General features: G+C 36.5%; 1 protein-coding gene across 1 annotated transcript in view; it reads right to left on the reverse strand.

Moving 5' to 3' along the window:
* USH2A (usherin) overlaps positions 1–22,194 on the reverse strand; it is a 378,573-nt gene that overhangs the window by 280,900 nt on the left and 75,479 nt on the right. Inside the window, 5 exon segments of the mRNA XM_050315138.1 lie at positions 7,915–8,059; positions 9,330–9,487; positions 11,761–12,033; positions 13,498–13,992; positions 18,397–18,555. Coding sequence (XP_050171095.1) covers positions 7,915–8,059; positions 9,330–9,487; positions 11,761–12,033; positions 13,498–13,992; positions 18,397–18,555 — 1,230 coding nt within the window.

Consider the following 22,194-nt stretch of genomic DNA (forward strand, 5'->3'; position numbering starts at 1 on the left):
GAAGACTACCCTTTCAGAAAGGAACATCCTTGCTATGACATTACTATTTAAACTACAGTCTCGTTGATGGTTGAGAATTCTTATGCATCAAGACAGTAGAAAGCTGTATAGAATGGGTTACATAAGTATATTAAAAAAAAAAAACAACCAAACAGAAAACCCAACTGCACACCGAAACAGACAGGAATTAAAATAAATCTGTAGCACTAGCCCAGCAGGGTACTAAACGCTGAAATTAAAAATATTCAAGACTAAAAGATACAGTATATATTTTCCTAAAGGTGTCACTGTGGTACCTGTAGCAACTTTCTGTAAGATGAATTGACTATAATTTTACCTATTTAATTTTTTTTTAGTCACGTTCTGTTAAGACACATCTGTCAAAATAATGAGCGCACTGCATTTTAGCGGATTCAAAGTCACATTTTTGTGTATTTTAATTATGTAGTTTTAATGTCTTGCTATATAATACATATTTAATATATTATAAAGCTAAAACAGTATTTAAAAGCCCATGATTGCTGCATGCCATTGTGTAGCAGAGGGCACAGAAAAGACCAATAAAGACAGATGGTCCATACAGTTTATGTTGAAGTCATGTATCTAAATATAGATGTTGCCACACAGGTTATTACAAATAACCCTTTCCCACGTGTTTATGCACACACATGTACACAAAAATGAAGTTGGTAAGTAAAGAGCAGTTAATTTTGTTTTGTTTGAAATAATATCATTTTAGTTTTAGGCTCGAAGACAGATGCCAGCATTTCACTCTGAACAGATGGTAATTCCATCTAATAGTGCATCTCTGTATTAGTAAGGTCTGTTGTGTATACAAACAGTAATAAACACTAGGTAAGGATCAAAATAAATTTTAATTGTTGACATTAAATTCTGGCAGCCATGGTTCTAAGGATACAATACTCCTTTCTCAAGTCTGTCAGGTTTACTAATACAACTGCTAAAGCTTTTCTATACTCTGCCAGATTCTTATCCCAGGAATAACATATTTACACTGTGGCTAAATTTTACAGGCCTACATATGTTTGAGTAACTCCTGCTCAGCACACTGTAGGTACCCTTCCACCGAAGCCTTCAATTAAGACACTCTGAATAGTTCAGGGTCGTAACAGTATAAAGTATATATATAAAGTATACAGGTTTTAATTATTGTTAAGTTGAATTCACAATGCATACGTACAAATTAAAACATAAAAATTTGACAAATTTAAGGACAAAAACTTATGGAAAATACATTTACTTTTCACCTTGGAGTTTACCTTGCAGGTAAAATTACACGCCTCACTATTGGTCATCCATTTCATTTCTGCTACCGATTATTAGTTCAGGGGACCCCAAATCTGCTGTCGCATTTCTGGTATGTTCTCTTTTTCTGCATTTCACGATAGTATCAGTCATTTCAACAGTAAGCAAGTCAAGTAATAGTACTTATGCCTTCTGAAAATATTTTGAAATTTTAGGAGGTTCTTTTACAGAGTCTATTTTGGACTGTTTCCCAAAAAGAATGATACCCACACACAATGGACAGCAAAAGAAAATTTAGTAACGTGGATATTTTGCAATCATATTTCTTTTAAAATAGATGTAGTACCGTGTATTTTTTAAAAATCATGAAAAATATATTGCTTCCACCATATGGGACAACCAACGACTCACCAACCGATTTAAGATGCAGCATATTGAGCTGACCATATGTTACAGTGCTGTTGAATGGCTGAGTGATTCATGCCCGTCACATTCTAGTATATCAATTAAAGCTCCTTGAAGTCTGCATGATTTGTGTCTCTGTTATTAAACCCTGCTAATTCATCCCACTTACACATCTGTTATAAATCTCTAGGAGTGCTGCATGATTCATGGCAATCTGTGAGCATGGTACAGCAAATTCTTCTCCTTGTAATTAACAGTAAATTGTTTTACTGCCATGCAATGAATTTTTCAGTTATATTGCAAATGAACTCCTAAATGCACGGTTCTTTCCTAAGAACTGACTTATATTATTAGGCAATTAAAAAGTATTGCTTTGAACCAAAAGCTTTTAATCAAGAGGAATGCAACTTAAACATAGTTTTAAAACCTTGCAAATTCGACAGAGAGGGGAAAGAACAAGCTGAGCTGTTTTGAGCTATTTTCTGAAGTATAATATGTGGTTGGTAGGGTAGAGGAAGCAAGTAACTTTTGCGTCCCTATTAATTTCCTGAAACTCAAAGAGCAGTTTAACTACAGTTTGAACACTTGGCAAGGCAAGTTTGAGCAGATTCTATTTATCTCAGAAGTTACTTAAGTCATCTGTCATTACGAAATTTCTCAGATTACTTTACACTTTTCTAATTGTAAAACAGCGTCTTTATTCTTGAAATAAATAATTGGATAATTAGCCAAGCTGAATCATCAGAGGATTCCAGTGCTGCTCAAGTGTTCTTGTCAAAGGTGAAGCAAATTCATTTCAGCTTTGCCTCTGTAGCTTTCTGAAGAGGCTTTGATTTTTTTCCTGCTACATTCTTGGCAGCAGCCTCAAATTCATGAGTCCATACATCAAGTCAGTAGTTTAACAACAAATGAAATTAAATTCAAAGAAGGGAAACTAATTGAAGGACAGCAACAAAAGTGTTTGGTAATGTGCTTTTTAATATGGCATGCCACATTTGCATGATAATTTTTCCTTTTTAGCATGGAGCAGAAAGTGACTAGCTTAATGAGGGATTATTCAAGACAGGAATGAACAAAATGCATTCATAACTAAGAACAAAGATTGTATTATGAAACGGAAACAGGCAACTGCCGAGAAGTAACTGGATGATTGGTTTATGCATTATGAATAAAAAGGTAGAAAAATATTTATATTAGTATTCACTAATGACTATATATACAAGATTGTTGTAATTAAAATTATAAATTAACATATTAAGAGTGCTTGTTTAATCACTTTGGGTCCTATTCACAATGAAGAGACTTATGTACATGCATGCAAAACAATCTGTGTTTCCAGGCCAGCAGCAAATGGCCCTCATATTTCTCTTGTGTAACAAAGGAAAATATACATTACTTACTACCTGTTTAATGGGTATTGGTGATTTTAAAATTGAGGCATAGCATTTTGTAGAAAAGTAGTCTATGACAGGCATAAACAAATGAGGCTTTTGAAAAGGGCTTGCACCAGACCTTATTCATGAATGGAAAAAATGGACAAATTACCCAGATTAAAAGGGTAATCAAAAAGAAAGCGACATCAAGGAGTGTAAGACAGCCCAGAATTACTCCAGCAAAGCCAGAGGCAACTCCAAAGCCACCAAATACAACTGCTTGAGAAGTCTGCCAATAAGCCAGATGCAGCTGGTGCTGGAAGAATATCTTCTACAAATTAGCTTCTGAACCCTGTAATTGCCATCAAAAGCAAAGGATCGGGAATACAATGTGCTGGGGTAAATGGCAGCAATCACAAAGGCATACTTTGCCATTCTTAAAAACTGCTTTTTAAATGAATTTAAAAAAAAAATTAAGGGCGAAGGAAAGGCGAACTTAATTACAAGAAATAAGCTTAGTCACATAGTAGTTAATGAAACATATCTGTATAGATTGTTTAAGGCATCCTTTGACTATATGATTTCAGATCAGTAGCATAAGCAATTGTACTAGTCCAAGCACTCACATGGCTCATTTCATCCTGTTGAAACCTCAGAAATTGCAGGGAACAAAGAGGTGTTTCTCTGCCTCACTGAAAAATTTTGAAAACAGGCATGTTTTGTATTGGTAATTCATAATTTTATGCAAATACAATGTTACAAAAAGGCACCTTTAAAGAACCAGGTCTCTCACTGGCACCAGCTAATATAGTAGTACAGATTCCAAGGTACCAGTTCATAGTCCTACATGAGGGAAAATTACAAAGCAAAAACTCCTTTTGAAATAATAATAATAATAATTAAAAAAACCATGAGACGTGGTAAAAACAATAAGCTGGATGCCATTCTCAGTCAGGAATCAGAATATGGCAGAATGCAAAGAAAGGAATAAAGCAAAATTTTGCTCAATATATTGAGATGAAAAATGTATAACTACTGTCCAATATTCCATGCACGCAATTCCACTTAATGATCTTGGGGTAGCACAAACAAGAATAAAGTTCAAATTGGATTCCAAATTTTCAAATAAAGTATTAACAATGAACTTTCTCCTCATCAGCCAATGATTTCAACAGAATATGTATGATATTGCAGTGCATAAAAAATATTTCAAGTACTGCGTGGATTTAAAGGTGGAAGGTGCATCATCTTAATTTACCATTTAAAAGACAGATAAAAAAGTATGGAGTACTTCTTAATCATTTGAATATTTAAAAGTCCACTATTTATAAAATAGACTGAATAGACCAAATTGAGGTTCTCTTTCTGTCCAGGCATCTTCTCTTTGGGGAAACAGAGACAGGTAATCCTCTTCTTCTGTTACCTTTATATGCCTGTCTTGATCTTTCGTCCCAATACTGAATTTACCAAATAACACTGATCTTCCAACACTTTTTACCATTCTCAGCTGGTCACGCATCAGGCATAACTATTCAAGTTCTTTTATTTACCACATCCTCCTGTTTTCATATGTGTTTGTAAGACCTTCCACTCGGCCTTTCATAAAATAATTCCATTCTTAATAATTTTATTTTGTTTGCTTCCTCACTCTCCCCCTAACATTCTTCTGGATTATCTTCTTTTATTACATAGGCAAATATCATGGCTGTAGATATTGGTGAGGAGGAGTTTTTTTGCCAGTCTGACAGACACAAGGACATATGGTCAATTTTAGTTTTCTTTCACTCTACTTCTGCAAAGCTACTCATGAGATATTCCCAACACAGACATCTATACCGAACCATGTTAGAAGGAATCTACTAATTACGTTTGCTTATTTTGGATTATTTTAATCAGTTATACTGCAAGAGACTTCTCATTGAAAGATCAGCAAACTTTCTGATGCTTCTGCTCCCTTGGGTATTGTTCTTAAATTCTGCTCCTGACTGCAGAAGTCTCTTTTCCTTGTCTTTTCAATCTTATCTCAAAACCTCTTACTTTCTTCCTCAGTACTTTTGTTTCTAATTATTTCACACCCTTGTTTCTGCCCTTGTTTTTATTTCATGTGTTACACTGCATTAAAAACAAAACAAAAACAAACAAAAACAAAAAGTGACAGGAGAAAAAGAAGAACTATAGATTTTTAAGAGTATCTTTTTTATAACTAGTCATCAAGTTAACCTAATGGATGTGAAAAAAACTTAAAAATTACTTGAGAATTTTAGTGGCAAATTTTAGAAGCCACTGGCAATTCCAAAAAGAAACCCTTTGCTAATACACATAAGCTGTGCCAAAATCACAGTCATCAAGGTACCCATCGATTTAAATGGTTCAAATGATAAATCAGTATCCTCCATACATGGAAGGAGTGGAGATGGTTTTGCATTATCCTCTTGTGGACCAGAGAAGAACAACTAGTCTAATTTTGTATAACCTCTAGCCCAACTTGGAATACAATTCAAAGCTCCTGGGTTATGTTACGATGCAAGGGGACCATCATGCTGGAGCACATTTCAGTCAGGACTTCCTCCAAAAAGCTCCCTTTGCCAGGGCATGGAGGGGGATTGGCATCCAGCCAGGAAAGCTGTCTCTTTGCCAGGAAGACATTCCTTCATGAAAAAAAACTCACCAACAGTCCTAGAAAGGCAATTTGAATTTCATTTTGCACCATTCAGTGATAAAAAAGGATAGTAATGGACTAAATCTTACAAATTACAGGGGCTGGTTTCTCCTAACTTTGTTCCAAATTTTAACTCGCTTTGATTACTTACTCATGTAAGTAGTGCTTCCTTTAAATTTTCTTTGGAAAAAGTTTTATAGAACTTCACAGAATGAAAAACACACACACACACAGAGACACAAAAAACACCCCAAACTGTATGGATAGCTTAAAATAAATTTCTCCAGAAACAAAAAATGTGAATGGTGGAAGATGAAATTGCATACAAAATTTAAGTTTTTAATTTTTTGGTTTGCCAATACTTAATCCATTGCAACAACGTGCTTTAAAAACATAAAGGGAACCTGATACAGGACTGATTCTTTTCTTTCAAGGCTTACAGGAAAAGGCTTCACTGCAAAACAGCTAATAAATGGGGACATGTCTGGTATGCTATTTTGTATTCTCCTGTCTTCTCTAATGTGATAGGTCTCTAAGTATTAACACAACCAGGGAGGAGATGGTCATAAACAAGCTGTCAAGCATAACTAAGCTATTGTTTCTAAATCTTTTAATAAATGTATAAATGCAAAGTTGGATCATTTGTAGTAATAAGGTGTGCTGTTTAGACGATGTTTGTTTCCATGGTTATCAGCACAGGCTGAAACACCATTCCTTGCATAGCTGTGTAGTATGGGATAAAGTCATACAAGTAGGAGGCTTTGTATATGGCCAGCCTTCCACTTGAAAAAAAATGGAAAGGCAATGAAATAAATAGACAATGAAGAACTGAGAGCAGACAAGAGGTAATATCCCAACAGCTTAAATTTCACTTCAGCTGATGTATATAAAGCTTCCTATTTACTGGCTCTGGGCAACTCCTCATTCCCTGTCTGGAAGCTTCTGTATCTCTTCATTGATTAAGGAGAGAAACTTTGATGGAATTCAGGAAACACAAATATAGCCCAGGGAGTCTAGGAAACCATTTTGTGCAGCAGAAAATTTCAGATTTTTTCCTATGGGAGACCAAATTACAGTAGAGAGAGAATTTCAAAGACCATCACCACAACATCTATATGACAACACTACTAATTGGTTAACATTTTTAGTTAGTATTTTTAGCTAGTATTGTGAAATTAATTAATATGTTTTAAATGCCTATACCAAATGGAACTGTGATGTTAAGTAGTCAGCTCAGATGACCATCAGCTTCAGATGACCACCAGTATATGTCACATAGCACAGATTTTGAGCCTGTATTTATAATATTAAAGAACTGTACTGACACCTCATTCCATGAATAAAGAGGTTTGTAAAACTGATTTTCCTAACAATTGCTCTCTTAAAACTCTCTTGATACCGCAACGTCCAAGAAGCAAGTTTATGCCAGTCCTTTCTTCAAATACAGCCTTTCTCCATCTCTATTCTGTACTGATGCTTAATTTCCCTGAAATTTGTAGACAGCTGATACCTTTGAAATCCATGACAATGTGGTTGAAAGTAGCTCAAAGACTGAAAATTTATTAAGGTGCGCAGGAATATATATAAAATTTCTTTAGCACTGTTTTTTCCATAGGAAAGTGTGCGTACACATATCTACAAAGCAAAATCTTATAAATCTCAGGGTCTAAATAAACACTGTCAAAAGAGAAGACCCAGAACATGTACGTTGCTTCTGATTTAGACACACAAATACACTATATACTCATGTTAAAAAGAATAGAAAAGCCATGCAACTCCTCCTTCATGTGTTAAGCAAGGCATTGGCACAGCAGATGCATTTTATGTCCCCTGTTATGCAAACATCAGACACACACTGAAAAATGCCAGCAACAAATCAACAACTTCTTAGCATCATAAATGAATGAGTGGGTGCAGCCACACTTATGCACACTCACTGTTTAAACAAACAGGAACAAAAAATATACATATCACAGCTTGCAACTGAGAGAGCAGTACACAAAGCCTCCTGCCATAATAGTGTACCTTAAACCTCCACTGAAAACATTTTGGTTTTAATCTGTCAAGATAAACAAATAACAATTAAGCAAGTCACTTTGTATTAATACAACACCTACCCCTGTCATTGCACATCAAACCACGATCATCATAATAGTATTCATTAGTAAACTGTGTGTCAGCTTTGCACTTTGCTACAGATTGTTTCCTTACCAGCTGCCAAGGTTTGCCCCATGCCTGGCTCACTGGTTACACAACCGATTTGATTGCAGAGAGTAACAGTAAAGTTGTACGTCCTATAAGGTTTTAATCCCGTTGCTACGTAGGAGAGCTCGTGAGCCTCAGCGATATGCAAAACCTGCAAAGCAAACAGATTGGAAGACAACAGTTGGTTAATAATATTTTCATTCCTGCCAATTGATGACATGTTCACTAATAAGGAACTTGTCTCTGAACTTGCAGATTCCTTCATTCAGATGTAGAAAAGCCTGAAAAGACCAGCTGAGGGAGAGGATTATTTTGGAGAATCTGAACAAGCTGGGATTTAGGTGATAATACTTCCCATCACACTGTTTTATGAGGTAATAAGCCAGTTCCTGAGTGGATAAATGAGGAAACAAAGTTATTGCCTCATAAAACTGTGTGGTGGTGCAGTTATCACTACAAACAGTGCAGCTACAATCGAAATGACGAAAATGACACTATTAAGTTGTGAAATCTGACCACCACTGAAGGAGTGACATGATTAGCAGGCATTAGGAGGGAGGTGAATAACTAATACCTACAGACATTCGCATCTGCTTTACTTTAATATTACTATAACCTATCAGAAGGAGGAGAACTGAATAAACTGTAGCATTTTAGATAACTTCATTATCAGACGGTTGTTTAAATGAAAAATCTTGCAAGCCTGTGACCAGAAGCAATTGGCATTTATGTATTGTTACAATAACCTCAGGAGCAGTAGTATCCCTACTTCATAGGCAAATAAACTGAGGCCCATCTGTGGTACTACCAAAAGACAAAATCAGCTCTGAAGGAGAAATTCAGAATCAGAGCACCAGATTCGCTTTCCCATGCATTTCTTTGCTCATTCCTAAGCTTTTGGCTTACTACTTGTGCCACGATATTTGTTTGCCAAACCCAGTGACACAAACATTACAACAGCATTTTAAAGTCACATATTTTGACTTTTTAAAGCTGATTTTTTCTGGTATTTTAGGTTTCCCCACTTCAAAGATTCAACCAAGAAGACAGACAGGTACCTTCTTAATGACAATGTAGATTCCTACTACAAAATATGGCTTTAAGAATATGAGCAAATATAGCAACAATACAGAATCATTACATGCAAATATCAAGAAAATTTAAATGTTGTTGCACATTCTCATCCCTCCTCCTTTTGAATCTCTCCCACTACTGAAACCAAGTCAGCTCAGGAATACAACTTAAAACCTAAAAGTAGTGTATAACATTACAGAGCACTCAGACTAGTAGGTGGAAAAGTTAGATCAGAGAATGTACAGCAAGTCAGGGAAACAATTCACCAGACCACCTCAGAGGACATCAGACTTTATCAATTTTAATATTACCGGTTAGGAAAAACTTTATGCAACTAACAATAATACCTGGGAAAATGGTGGCAAGGACCTTTGTTCAGTCATTAAACTGACGCTGTATCCCATCACTTCTCCTCTTGCTAAATTATCTTCTGGTTTTTCCCATGACACGTTGAGGGAATATGGTGAAAGAGGTAATACTGATGGAGATGGCATGAATGCTGGGGCTGAAATAAAGTTAATATAAAAATATTTATAAAATAAATGTGCAGTGTGTATAATGCAAGCTTTCTCATTGTCCTTGTAAAACACCATTTCAGACAATCTTTTCTTTTCCCTTTTTAAACTTTATTTTCAAGTTTAGATGGAATTTTCATCTTATACTGATAGCACATAAAAAGTACTTCACTCATCATTCTCCTGTTTTCTACTCTGGCTGTGAATGCAGAATAAAACTCTGCCTGTGTCTTCAAAGAAATACTAATCAACACTACAGTCCAAAACCCTGCAGCAGGTAGGAAGGTACACACAGACAAAAAGGTCTTGAAGAAAAACTTCATGCAACATGGGAAAAAACTGATAAAAGCAAAAAGTGTTCAATACTTCAGCATCTTAAAAGCAATTCTGTTTGCCAGGCCAGTTTGAAATTAACATGTCTCTCACTTCTTACAAAACAGTTCCCCTGTCTTCCATAGTAAATCTGTTAAAGGATTGTTTGCACTGCAGTTAAATCCCCACCTGATTACTCTGTAATAATAGGATACCAACTCATAGCACTTCTGCTACATACAAACAACCACACTAATGGACCTCTTCCCAAATACAATTTAACACTTTTATAACATATAGTATTTAGGAACAGATAGGCACAAAGAGTCATTCTGAAGGAGGAATTAGTTTAGCCTGCTGTTTTTCAGGAGCAAATGACTGAGGACACGCTTTTCAAGCTAACAGCAAACAAAAGCATCAGTAACATAACAGATATGTTTAATTGCAAATCATAGGTTCTATCAGTCTGAAAGTCTTAGATTTCTACTAAAAGCACTGAAATAAATTGCTGATATTTCAAATAATATGTCAAGCAGCAATCCCTTTAGAAAATCTGAACAGAAGGTTCACAATAAGAGATGTTGCAAACTAGTTACACTTCAGAAAAAAAGTGTCCTTATCATGACACTTGGCCTCCATAAAAGCATATGGAAAGGAATTAAAGCTCACACTGCCAGTCTCAAGCACTGTTAAGGCCACAGAAGGACTTTGCCATGAGATAAACACAGAAGGGTTTAACAGGGTGATGCTAACTCCAGGCCTGGTGGGGGCAAGATCTGATTAGCTCATCCTGGTTCACACATCCAGACAAAAATTCCCACTGTGGGAAACTGTAAAGAAGCAACTGCTCATATCCATATCACCAGTCAAAAAAAGATCACCCCAAATTATGGGACAGGTGGCTTCTGCAACCATCAATGACCACCAAAGTCCCCCACAAATATGCTTCTATGGATACCTAGAACTTGGACTATACAATGAGCCACCACAGCAGGCACTTGAGATAAAGTAAAGGTAGTACTATTGTTGGGTGTTATCTCAGACCTAGGTGGGAGGTTAACAAAACTGGGGGAATAGAATGTATCACTGATAATGGACACAAAGAATGCAGAATTTATGGGCCACAAGGAAAGCCAACTCAGCAACTGTGTGCTGAAATCAGCTCGCACTGGGTAAAAGGTAATTCTAACGGGAGATCATGATCATCAGCTCATGGCCCACCAACCTGAGCAACTCAAAAGAACAGAAAAACTGAGAATGCAGACCAATTAGTGTTAGAAGATAACGAACGATTTAACCCATAGAATAAGAGAACTGTGTAGCCAACAAGCATTAATTCCTTTGTTTGGTAAGATGTATAAATAGTGAAAAGTTTTGAATGACCTCAAGGGCCCCACCCCTGAGAAGCCCATGGTGAAGAAGGACCAATGGGATGCTGCTGGATCCATAGGTGGTGACTATCTTCTGTTTGATATCTCTCTCTCTCTCTCCTCTTTTCTATTTCTATTTCTTTACGTCACATTTATTGTTAAATAAAATACATATTATTGACTTCAGCATATGGTTGTGCTTGTACTGTAATTTGGGCAGAGGCATCTCTCACTAATTGGGTCTTAACAGAAGTCTCAAGCACTATACTCCTGAAAAGGTAACCCTCTCAAATTCTTCAAACTGGAACACTGCTTGGTATATTTTATAATCTTCTAGTCTAAATTTGGGGTTAATTGATATGGACTATTTTCCTCAACACTATGATTTTACGGTGAAGAAAATGTTTTTGCTTAACATGCTAAGTTGTAAGATAATCTGGCCTACCTTTAATTAGTAAAAATGAGAACTTGTCCCTACCTGAACCACCACTAGACACATTTTATTGAATAAAAAATCAAGAATACATAATAATCTAGTTTTTCCTTTTATTTCTATCAAAGAAATTCAAACCAGTGCTTACCAGCCTCTCCTGTTTGTCCTGATATCCAGTCTGAAGATATGCTACCTGCCATGTTTACTGCTACCACATAAAATTCATACTCTGTAAATGGTTCCAGATCATTAACTGTGGTACTGGTCTGCGGTGGAGCCAGAGCATTTTCATTAGGAGATTCCACAACTGGTTGAGGACTGAGCCATCCACTGCTTTGGAAAATACGAATTTCAGGGGCAAGAAAGTTTCCAGCTGGTTTTAATTTTTTTCTCATGTAAAGTTCATATCTTATAATTATACCTAGAGAAAAAGTAAGCCAGAAAAATAAATGAATTTAAATTATTTAATAATAACATGTTTAATGAGCTATGAATCAATCAAATTCAAAGAAAATACAGCATTAGCAGGTTTTTTTTCTTTTCTGCTATTTTCATCCAAATGCTATTCTCCCTGAAAAAAATCACCTTTTTTTTATTATTTTTAAATTATGAGAAGAGAATATCTGAGTGACACTTTAATTTCAATATTATAGAACATTTAGAACATACTCCTGGATAGGAGATACATATGCATCATGTATGTGTTGGGGTATGAAGCAATCTAGGTTGGATCATGGAAGTAGTTTAACTATAGGAATAGATTGTAAAGAAATCTGATCAGAGATTTCTGAAATGGTAAAAATAAGAGACATGGTAAAGCCAAGAGATAATTACGATAAAATATATATATTTGGGGCTGTATTCATGGACAGAACGGGAGAGTTTGCTTTGGAGAAACAGCTTCTCTCTTTGTCTTTGGAGAGACCAAGAAATCTGACCAGACATCAAAACAAATACGAGAATATTGCTTAAATCTGCCTGTAATGGCCATTAAATGCATGTCATGGCAATGGAGTAAACTATTAGGAGTGTAAGACACATGTTGAGGGATAAGTGCTAACAGCAAATATCATGACCTGCATTGTAGAAACTGCTCCTCTAAATACATAGTCATTCTTGTGTGGGCATTAATCCTGTCTAACCTGGAAGTAGCTGGAAAATGAGATGTTCAAAGTGAAAGCTGAGCTACTCATAGACAGATGCCCATTTTATGAACAGATCAAAATGCTTGTTTTCACATACACAAATATTTGTGCAAGTAAGTGCAAGTTCACAAAATTCCATTGCACATATATTAAGAGACAGTGTTTACCAATAAAATCTGTGGCATCACAGAAGTATACTACAACAGCTGTGTTCTCAGTTTCAAAATCCTGAAATATTATTACACAAGTTAGACCAGAAACTCTTGGCAATCACCTAATCCCTAACAAAGTTATACTGCTAATGGAATTAGTTACTGCACATGACGGATGGTTTCAAAAACAGACTTCTCTGTTAATTCTTGGATTTTTTTTTCCATAACTGTTATCTGCTTATTTATTTTTTGTCAAGCAATATGACCACATCTGCCTGAACTAGGTGATCTGGTAAATTAGGAAAAAATTAATTTTACTGTAAATTTTTGATTATAAATGTGATTTTTGCTGCAGCAGATGCCACCAAGGGGTAAATCTTGGACTCGACAATCAGTGGAGTTCTGGTCTCCAAAAGAATGAAACATAGACTCTGAGGATACATTTAATGGCAAACAGGCAAATTAGGACAATGCCATACTTCATTCTTAGTGTATGTCACATGGATAAGGAACTCTAACCAGATTTGAGAAAATGCTGCTTTTTCCTTGCAAAGACTTTGATTTACAAAAGTAAACACAATGTCCTACCGTTTGGTTTCTCAGGTGGTGACCATTCCACAGCCAGTTCTGTAGCGCTGATAGTTTTTACTATTGGTGTGTGCAGCCCTTCTGGAGGAGCTTGGGCAGTAACTACAGTTACTGGCTGGCTCTTTAAGCACCCTCCACTAGTACAAGCTTGCACAGAAAAAACATACTTTGTAAATGGAATGAGATTCCAAATAATTGCTGAAGTCTTTAAGCCTTCATACTGACCGCAAGGTTGAAGATCAACTGAGCTAGTACATGTCAAAATGTATTTCTCTATGGGCCCAGAGTCATTGGAAACACTTGTCCAGTAAAGTAAAACAGAGTGGTGACTAACAGGAAAAACAGGATTTAAATCTAAGCTTCCTATAGGTGTCCCAGATTTTGTTCTGTATGTCACTGAGGCACTTCTTGTAAAACCATGAACGTTGCTGGCTTGGATGTAATAGGAATAGAAGGTATATGGAGCTAACACAGTATCGCTGAAGGTCTGAACACCTAAAACAAACAAGTGAGAAGAAAACCATATCAGTATAACACATTAAAAATAATCCTAATATGTATACTTAACATCTGTCCAGCCCTAATCCAAGATGTGTTTATTCTTGTTCACATGCTATTCTTGAGATCATTAAAAACGTTGTAACTTCTCAAAAAAAATTTTTTTTTAAACAAGGGGAAAAAACCCTTCTCTTTAACCCTTTATCCTTTATTCTCTTCCACTGCACTAGAGAATCACTAGAGAATCACTTGGCATCACTAGTGAAATAATTTCCCACAGAACTTCTCCTAGCTCCTCCTTTAATCATGAAGAACATTAATACAATTATCTTCTGATTCCTCTTTTGCTTGAAAATAATTATTTCAAACATAAATCAGCATCAATATTAGTAAATAAAATTTAGGAAAAAAAAAAACTAAACCATTGTGTAAATTTTCTGGGTTTGACCTCTGTTTTTGATTACTTTCATAGCATAAGACCAAATATTTCAACTTTGTGTGCTTTCACTTCCTCACTTCTACTAGAGTGTTTAATAGTTCATTTGTAAGGGATTTGATTTTGGATGAGAAGGGAAATGAAAGTGCCAATAATTATTAAAAAGATATATCCAAAGCCTATATTTACCTTTCTCACCCTTACTTTCCATTAATCTAGTTAGTTTCTTAGCATCTTCTTAGTACCCATGGCCATTAACAGCTCCTGCATATAGCCCAGAAGCAGTTACACATCTTAGTCATCGCAGCACAATATGAATTTATGTACAACCATAACACAATATGTTATTTTGCCTTAAGAAACAGTGAACATATATTACATGTCAGAGCACAGATACTCTTAAAATTCCTTCAAAGAAAATGGAGAGGACACAGCTATTTCTAAGTCCTTTCTATACATCTGTGCTGGCAAGCCAGCCCTGAGTACAACTTAAGAGTTATGAGTATTGTTTGATATTCAATCCTTGACACTGTAGCACAAAAGCAGCAGTGTCAGCCCAGTAATTGCTTATAGCACTTCAACTCCCTATAGCAATCTCAAACTCATCACTGCAGTCCCACAGAAAGGAGACTGGGTTATCTTATCTTCAAGCCTTGCAAACTGCGGTACTTCAAGCAAGTCTGGAGAACAAGTCTGCTAGCTGAGCAATGGCTATCGAGACTTCCTCGTGTGTTAATAGTGAGTAGGCAGAAGACATGGCAGATTTCAGTCTTGCTGGAAGGATTCAGCTGTTTCATCTTCTACTTTGGGGTTAGCATGGCATTCCCAACTGTGAGTGCAAGTACTCAAATATCCTGTAGAACTGTCAAGCCCTTTCTGAGCTCCATGGTCACAGCTGCCCTGCCTGAAGTGCTTATGGGCACAGGAGTGGGTACCAAAGCTGGTAAGAGTCCTCAGACTGTGACAACCAGTTGTTGTGAAGGACACGACAGGCAGGAGCTCCCCATATGTCCAGTTTCCAATTTTGTAGCCATAAAAAAAAGAATGGTCACAGAGGTAGTATGGTAGAAATTTAGGAGAGCTGCACGTTATTGGATGATAGGATCATCCATCCTATGAGCCTGCAGCTCAAAAGAGCCACAAAGAAAGAAAGTGCATAAGGAAAAAAAAAAGAAGAAAATAAGAAATAAATAAAAAAAACTCAACCAGCTAGATTACTATCAGCAGTAGCAAGTACCACAAATCCTTGCAAGATAGAGGAGTATCCCCAGAGCCAGAGTTAGACTGTAGGACCTCCCCCCCCACCTCGAACTACGTGATGACCTGCAACCAGATCTAGAACCAACAAGCAAGTTAGGATCTACCCCAAAACCAGGTGTTCTAGAACACATTCTAGACTAGGTAAGTGAACTAGAGCATGCTCTGGAAGCAAAGAGCAAGCACAACTGTGACCTAGACCAAAACTATCTAGAACCTGCTCAGGAACCATTACATGGTTCTAAATGAACCAGCAGTCCTGAACCAACCAGCAAGCAAGGGTTAGACCATGGTCCTGAACCAGTAAGCAAGTTAAACCATCATTCCACTCCAAGACTAGTAGGTGAGCTAAAACACTATCTAGAAACATACATCTAGAAGCAACAAGAAAGGCAGGATACTATGTAGCTGCACTGTGCAAGCTAGAGTGTGATCTAGAACTGCCTCCCTACCAAACCTCCAAATCTGTAATTCCTTCCTGCTCTAGAAATGATAGCCCCAACACCACTCTAGCTCTACACCCAAACAATCCCTGACACTCAGCTTCTGGAAGAGCCCTGGACTTGCAGCAACTCTAGGAACAACCCAGACTCTAGGGCCCCAGGTCTAACATCAACAGCAAGCATATTATTTTCCCCTTTTCCAGTACAGAGATTAGAACAGGTAGATCACACAGAATGCTGATGTTTTCTGCCAGAAAAGTAACCAGCACCATCTCAACATTACAGGAAAGTTCTACTCAGTATTTATGAACACTGACGATGAGTAGTGATGGAAATTTTTTTTCCATAGGAATACAGGCTAGTAGGGATATTAGCTAGATAAAATTGGATAAAGTCAGAAGTTAGAAGGTTCTACATTCCTCAGCTGAACAACTCCAACTATGCTGTGTTCCCCAGGACTCAGTATTGGAGCCAGTTTTGTTTAATATCTTTATCAATGGTGTGGATGAGGGGATAGAGTGCACCTTCAGTCAGTTTGCAGACAGCAGCAAGTTGGGTGGGAATGATGACGTCCTGGAGGGTAGGAAGGCCCTGCAGAGGGATCTGGATGGGCTGGATAGATGGACTGAGGCCAACTAGATGAGGTCCAACGTAGCCAAGTGCCAGGTCCTACATTTGGGTCACAAAAACCCCATGCAGCACTATAGGTTTGGGGCAGAGAGGATGGAAAGCTGCCAGCAGAAAAAGGACCTGGGGGTGTCAACAGCTGAATGTGAGCCAGCTGTGTGAGGTTGTACTCTCAGTACATAAGAATTATAAAGTCCACACTATACTGAGAAAAAAATAACATTATCAAAAGTTCTGACAACACTAACAAGGTATTCTTGATATTCAAACACCAGAATATGATTTCACATCACTAATTAGGGGGATTGCCTGGAAATGTCAAAAACATTTTTTGAAACCAAATCTATCTTTCTAAGAACATAATGTTTTCTTAAATAGAAACATGTTAATGTCTCATTATACAGTTAAATCCACACAGAATTTCTCACTCTCTACAAATTATGTAGGTAGTGTCATGAAATAACATCCTCAACAATGCACTGTTTCAAGTATATTACTAAGCACAGATTTATGACAATGAAGTATAACAGCTTTTCTTTTGAAACTAATTCACATTTTTACCAAAGTTAGGCCTTTACACCAAAAAGAATTAGAATATTCTCTATTAGTTCTTTAATTTTTTTTATGTTTCTTTCTCTCAATCACTTAATCTCATGCTTACAGGGGTTGCACACCTTTCCTCATGGTATATACTGCAGAGTGCCCAAATTCACAGCATAAGCCACAGAGTAATGAACTGTAACACTGCAGCATGAACCAAAACATAAAAATGTGAGGTGCGTTCCAAAGGATCTGTGCTTCCACTGAATAATAGCTCTTTTTTAATTTCTTCCAGGCTACACACCAACAATTAGAGAGGTTTGACTTTTGCAAAATACTAATGCTGCATTGGCAAGAAAATGCAAAAACTAAAGAAGCTGCTAGAACAGAAATCAAACCTTAGTGGCATTAACCACACCTGTCCTGTCTTCTTTAAAAAAAAACACTTGTGTGCCACGTATACGTACAAACAGTATCGAAATCTGTCTCCTTTTCTTTGATAAGTAGAGCAATATTACCACAAAGTGGTCTTTCCACCTTGGACAGAGTGTCGAATCCTTGAGGACTGCCTTCTGAGGATCCCTTTGCAAGCCTCAACATGAGAGAAGTGGTGCTGCTAAAGACAAATCAGGGGCTACACTGATAGCTTAACAGAAGGTGCTAAAAGTTAGAGGCCACAAAAAGCTTTCCTAATCTGTTGACAGTTTAAAACCAGGAAGATGAAAAAAGAAACTTAAGCACATTATGGTCTCTTCTGTTCACCCAAATTCTTCATCTGTGACTTTGACTTTTTTAGGTTTTGGAGTCTATGTATATTTGCAATGAATACTTTTGGGGAGTCAATTTCCAAGTTTTTCAGATTAAAAAGAAAAAAATTATCATCTATTTTGGTGTCAGATTTTACACCAGGGTATTCAGTTCTTTCAAGCAAAATTAATAACATAGAGCAGTAATTCATTAAAGAAAAACAGGAAAATGTATTCAAAACCACAGAGAATGATAATGACAGAAATGTAAAATAATTAAGAAACATCACACACACACACATATATATATACACAGAGAGAGACATGAAATCTTTGATGTCGCCTTACTTACTATAAGGATAGTAGTCTTCAGTTGTATAAATTTCTTCCTCATCCCTATACAGCTGGTAAATAAGCCTGTTAGAATTTGGAGAGTCAGGGGAACTCCATGAAAGATTGATAACAGAGGAATTGAGAACTTCTCCTGTAGGAGGAGGTTGCTGGAAAGGAGCTAAAACACATATACAAAAACTGAGGATGTAAAAATGAATGGTTATCAATAATCACACAAATTTAAAGAAAAATGCAAAGAAACTGCTAAGCTTTCTTCACTGAAAAACCATTGAGTAAATGCACAGTAACCAGGAAAGACATTAATAGACAAAACCAACCCATCCAAGAGCTCTCCAACAAAGCTTTTTATCCAAGTACATGAAACAAGTGTATATATTTAAATAAATGACAAATAAACTTAATCCCCCTAAGCACCCCAAATTAAAGCAAGTACATCACAGTTTTTTCCAAACTGCTTTTGGTTTTTTGGTTTTGTTTGTTTGTTTGTTTGATGTATTGCAAGACATCTATAAAACAAGAACATATTTATCTGGTCACACTATTGAAGTTTATAGTTCAATTAGAATTTATTTTTTTGAAAGGATTCATTCCATTTTAGCATAGGCCAAGCACAACTTCCTCTAATAGAACAGAAATTGAAACTCCAACTAAGTACGAATTTTACTGAGTTGTTACAATAAGCCTGCTTAATCAAATAATAAAAACATAAAAAGGCCAATTTTGAAGGCAATTCACTTCACTTTTAGGCAATTCACTTCCATTTGTTTCCAATGAAATTGAAACCAATGAAAGCAAGGTATCTAACAGTTTAAGAAATCAGATTGAGACGCTTATTTACCAAAATACTATTGTGCTGTCACCCCACTTCGGAAAATGTGCTACTTAATTGAATCATCATAAATAAAGAGAAAAACAAACTTGCAGTTCACAACCAAGTGCCTCACATTTTAAGAAAGAGCATTCAAAGTCTCTCTCATGTCTCTTTTGTAATCAAACTGTATGATTAGGGTAGTTTCTAAGATAATAGCTAAAACTCAGAAATTAAACTTTATATGCATAGATACACACATGTTCACATAAACATGCGATTCTGTGATTGGACCAAACTATCTCAAAGGCCCTTTCTAACCTAGAAGATTCTATGATTCTACATTTATGTTATTATTCAAGTCAAAGGTCAAGGGTTCATATCTTGCTGTAAGATCTCCAGTAATCCAGCCATACTGAGGAAAGCCCTACTCTCTGCTCTCAGTACACCAGGCGTTAGCACAGAACAAGACTGGTCTATTTTGGCAGTTGGTAATTGCTATTGCTTGACTCAATGGCAGACTGTTCCATTTCCCTATCCTCTTTTCCAAGAGAGGGAAAAACAGGGGAGTGTGGATCTAGAGAATAACATTTTGCTCCAGGGATGAGAATAACCCAGGGCAACACCGAAATGAGCATAGGGAGTAACTACCAGAAGCTGGATCCAGAACCACCTAATAAGCTCTTCTCCTCTACGTTAAGTATTATGGGACAACATGAGGATTAGAAACATGCAGATTTTTTTCTCCCTGTTTTTATAAACTTTCATCTTGTTCATTAGGTGGATATCTGTTTAATATAAAGAACCCAACAAAAGCTAATTACCAAAATCTATTCATCCAACCTAACAGGATACAAGAAGCAAAGAATGAAGGTGCAGACAGAAAATGTCATGAGGACCTCAAGCCACACAAGTGATAGACTTATGCCAAAATCAGTGGGCCACATTATATACGGGTTTTTAATACAAGATTTAAAATGAGATGAAGCTCTTCATTTTGAGTAAGATGAGTAAGCCCTACTACTACTGCAGTCTCTCAGCCAACAAATAAGAGAAAATCTTTCTAGAATTCATTGGATTAACAGAAAACATAATTGTCATCTCTTATCAGAGGGCACAGGTTGTTTTGCTGCCAATCTGGAGGTTTTGAGTTCAGCTCAGTTAGGAAGTGAACATATGCTAAAGTGCCTACAGAAGTCAAGTCTGAGAATCAAAGGAAAAAAGTCCCTCTGGCATTTAAAAAAATTTCTCTCTGTGTCATACATTCTTACAAGACCTGAACAATATCTGAAATTCACCAACATCACCTTTATTCTCCATCCCCAGTCTCAACCAATTGCATTTGCTCCCACGTGTTTGCTGGTTTGCGCAGATTTTTGCACAGCATCTGATATTGCAAAGTAGAAAAAATATATACAGGTCTTTTCCTTAAAGAACACTAGTTGGACAGTGATAGCAACTTACATTTGCTCCTCTTGGCAAAGACTCACAACCAGTAATGGCATGTGTCAACAAAATACTGTTCTGCAGTGAAAAAAACCCACTAATATCAAGCTAGGCAAAGCTCCATATCTGTGCAACAAGTTGAACTATTTTGGTATGAATAAGCAAAGAACTGTAATTGCTATATCATTTGTGTCCAGAAGGGGACTCCGCTTGTCATTTATAATACTGCCTGATGTATTTTTATCTAACTAAAATCTATGAAATTATTTATCTATGTCATATTATTATTAATCAATTTTAGAGTTGAATTGCTATTGACCTTTATCCAATGTATATCCCAACATAAATAAGTAGGTTGGCTTATGTTTGTAAAGCACTTTGAAGATGAACAGCATCATAAAAGTGCCATGTATTATTATTATTATACATTCAGTTGAAACATCTTGCATTTTTTTTAAAGAAACAACAAGCCAATCAACTGTCTGCACAGTGAATAGATACTGTGCCTTCTGTGGAAGAGTATGTGGAAAAACAAAGCAAAACTGTGTCTAAACACTTCCAAAATTTGAGGAAAGCTAAAAAAAGTCATCTTTGGAAACAAATCAGTCTCTTTATGCTATCCATAATTATAATGCAGTACATTCTGCAATGCATATTATTTGAAATTTAAACTGACTTACAAAGAAATACAAACTAGTACCAAAAGGAGAGCTGTCTGTGCTCGTAATACTTTGTGCATGTACATCTTTGCTTGCAAATCTATAGTTTGAATGTGTCACAGTGATGAGTATCATGTAAATACCCATGCAGAACACACAAAAAAATACTTTGTTGAAGGAGGATTCAGAAACATACTCCAGAGATAACTTGGGAATGTCTAACCCTGTTGTTGCATTACACATGGCTACCTGAGGTCACCGTCACAGTATGACCAGTGTGCCCATTACTAATTAGGCCTGCTGACAGAAATACCCAATTAGCATCTGCAGAGCTCCTCACTCACTGGTTACCTGACTTCCAAGACTGGGCTGTTAACTGGGTACAGCAGTAAGGTGGAGGTGTCAAAAAAATTAACACAGGTTTTTCAGAATTAGCTGAGTTCCTTACCCCATGGTTTGGTATTGCATGGCATGACGTCCTCAAAGCCAATTTCTGACTATTGACCCAAAGACAACTTATAAATTCAATTTTCTTGTTACATATACTTTATCCTCTGTTTCTTTAAAATCCCTGCCAGTTTGGAGACCGTGCAGTGGTGAGCAAATTTAAACATTTAATTTTGACTAATTATGACATAAACCGTGAAATTGTGCCACCTCTTCGTATCCAGACTCACTGCAAGGGCAGAATTATAGATATTTCATTACAATTTGTTTCATTATCCATCATATTCCACATGGCATTAGCCCCACCTCGCACATGCCAATTTCTCACACTCTGTTGCACCACATCATATATTTTCCCAAACTAACTGAAAAAAAGGCCCAGGAGGAAAAAGGCAAAAGCTACTGAGGAGTAGATTATGAATTAATCCCCAGGAGG

The sequence above is a fragment of the Myiozetetes cayanensis genome, unplaced genomic scaffold (assembly GCF_022539395.1).
Source record: "Myiozetetes cayanensis isolate MyiCay16 unplaced genomic scaffold, myiCay2020 scf2-11, whole genome shotgun sequence".
NCBI lineage: Eukaryota > Metazoa > Chordata > Aves > Passeriformes > Tyrannidae > Myiozetetes > Myiozetetes cayanensis.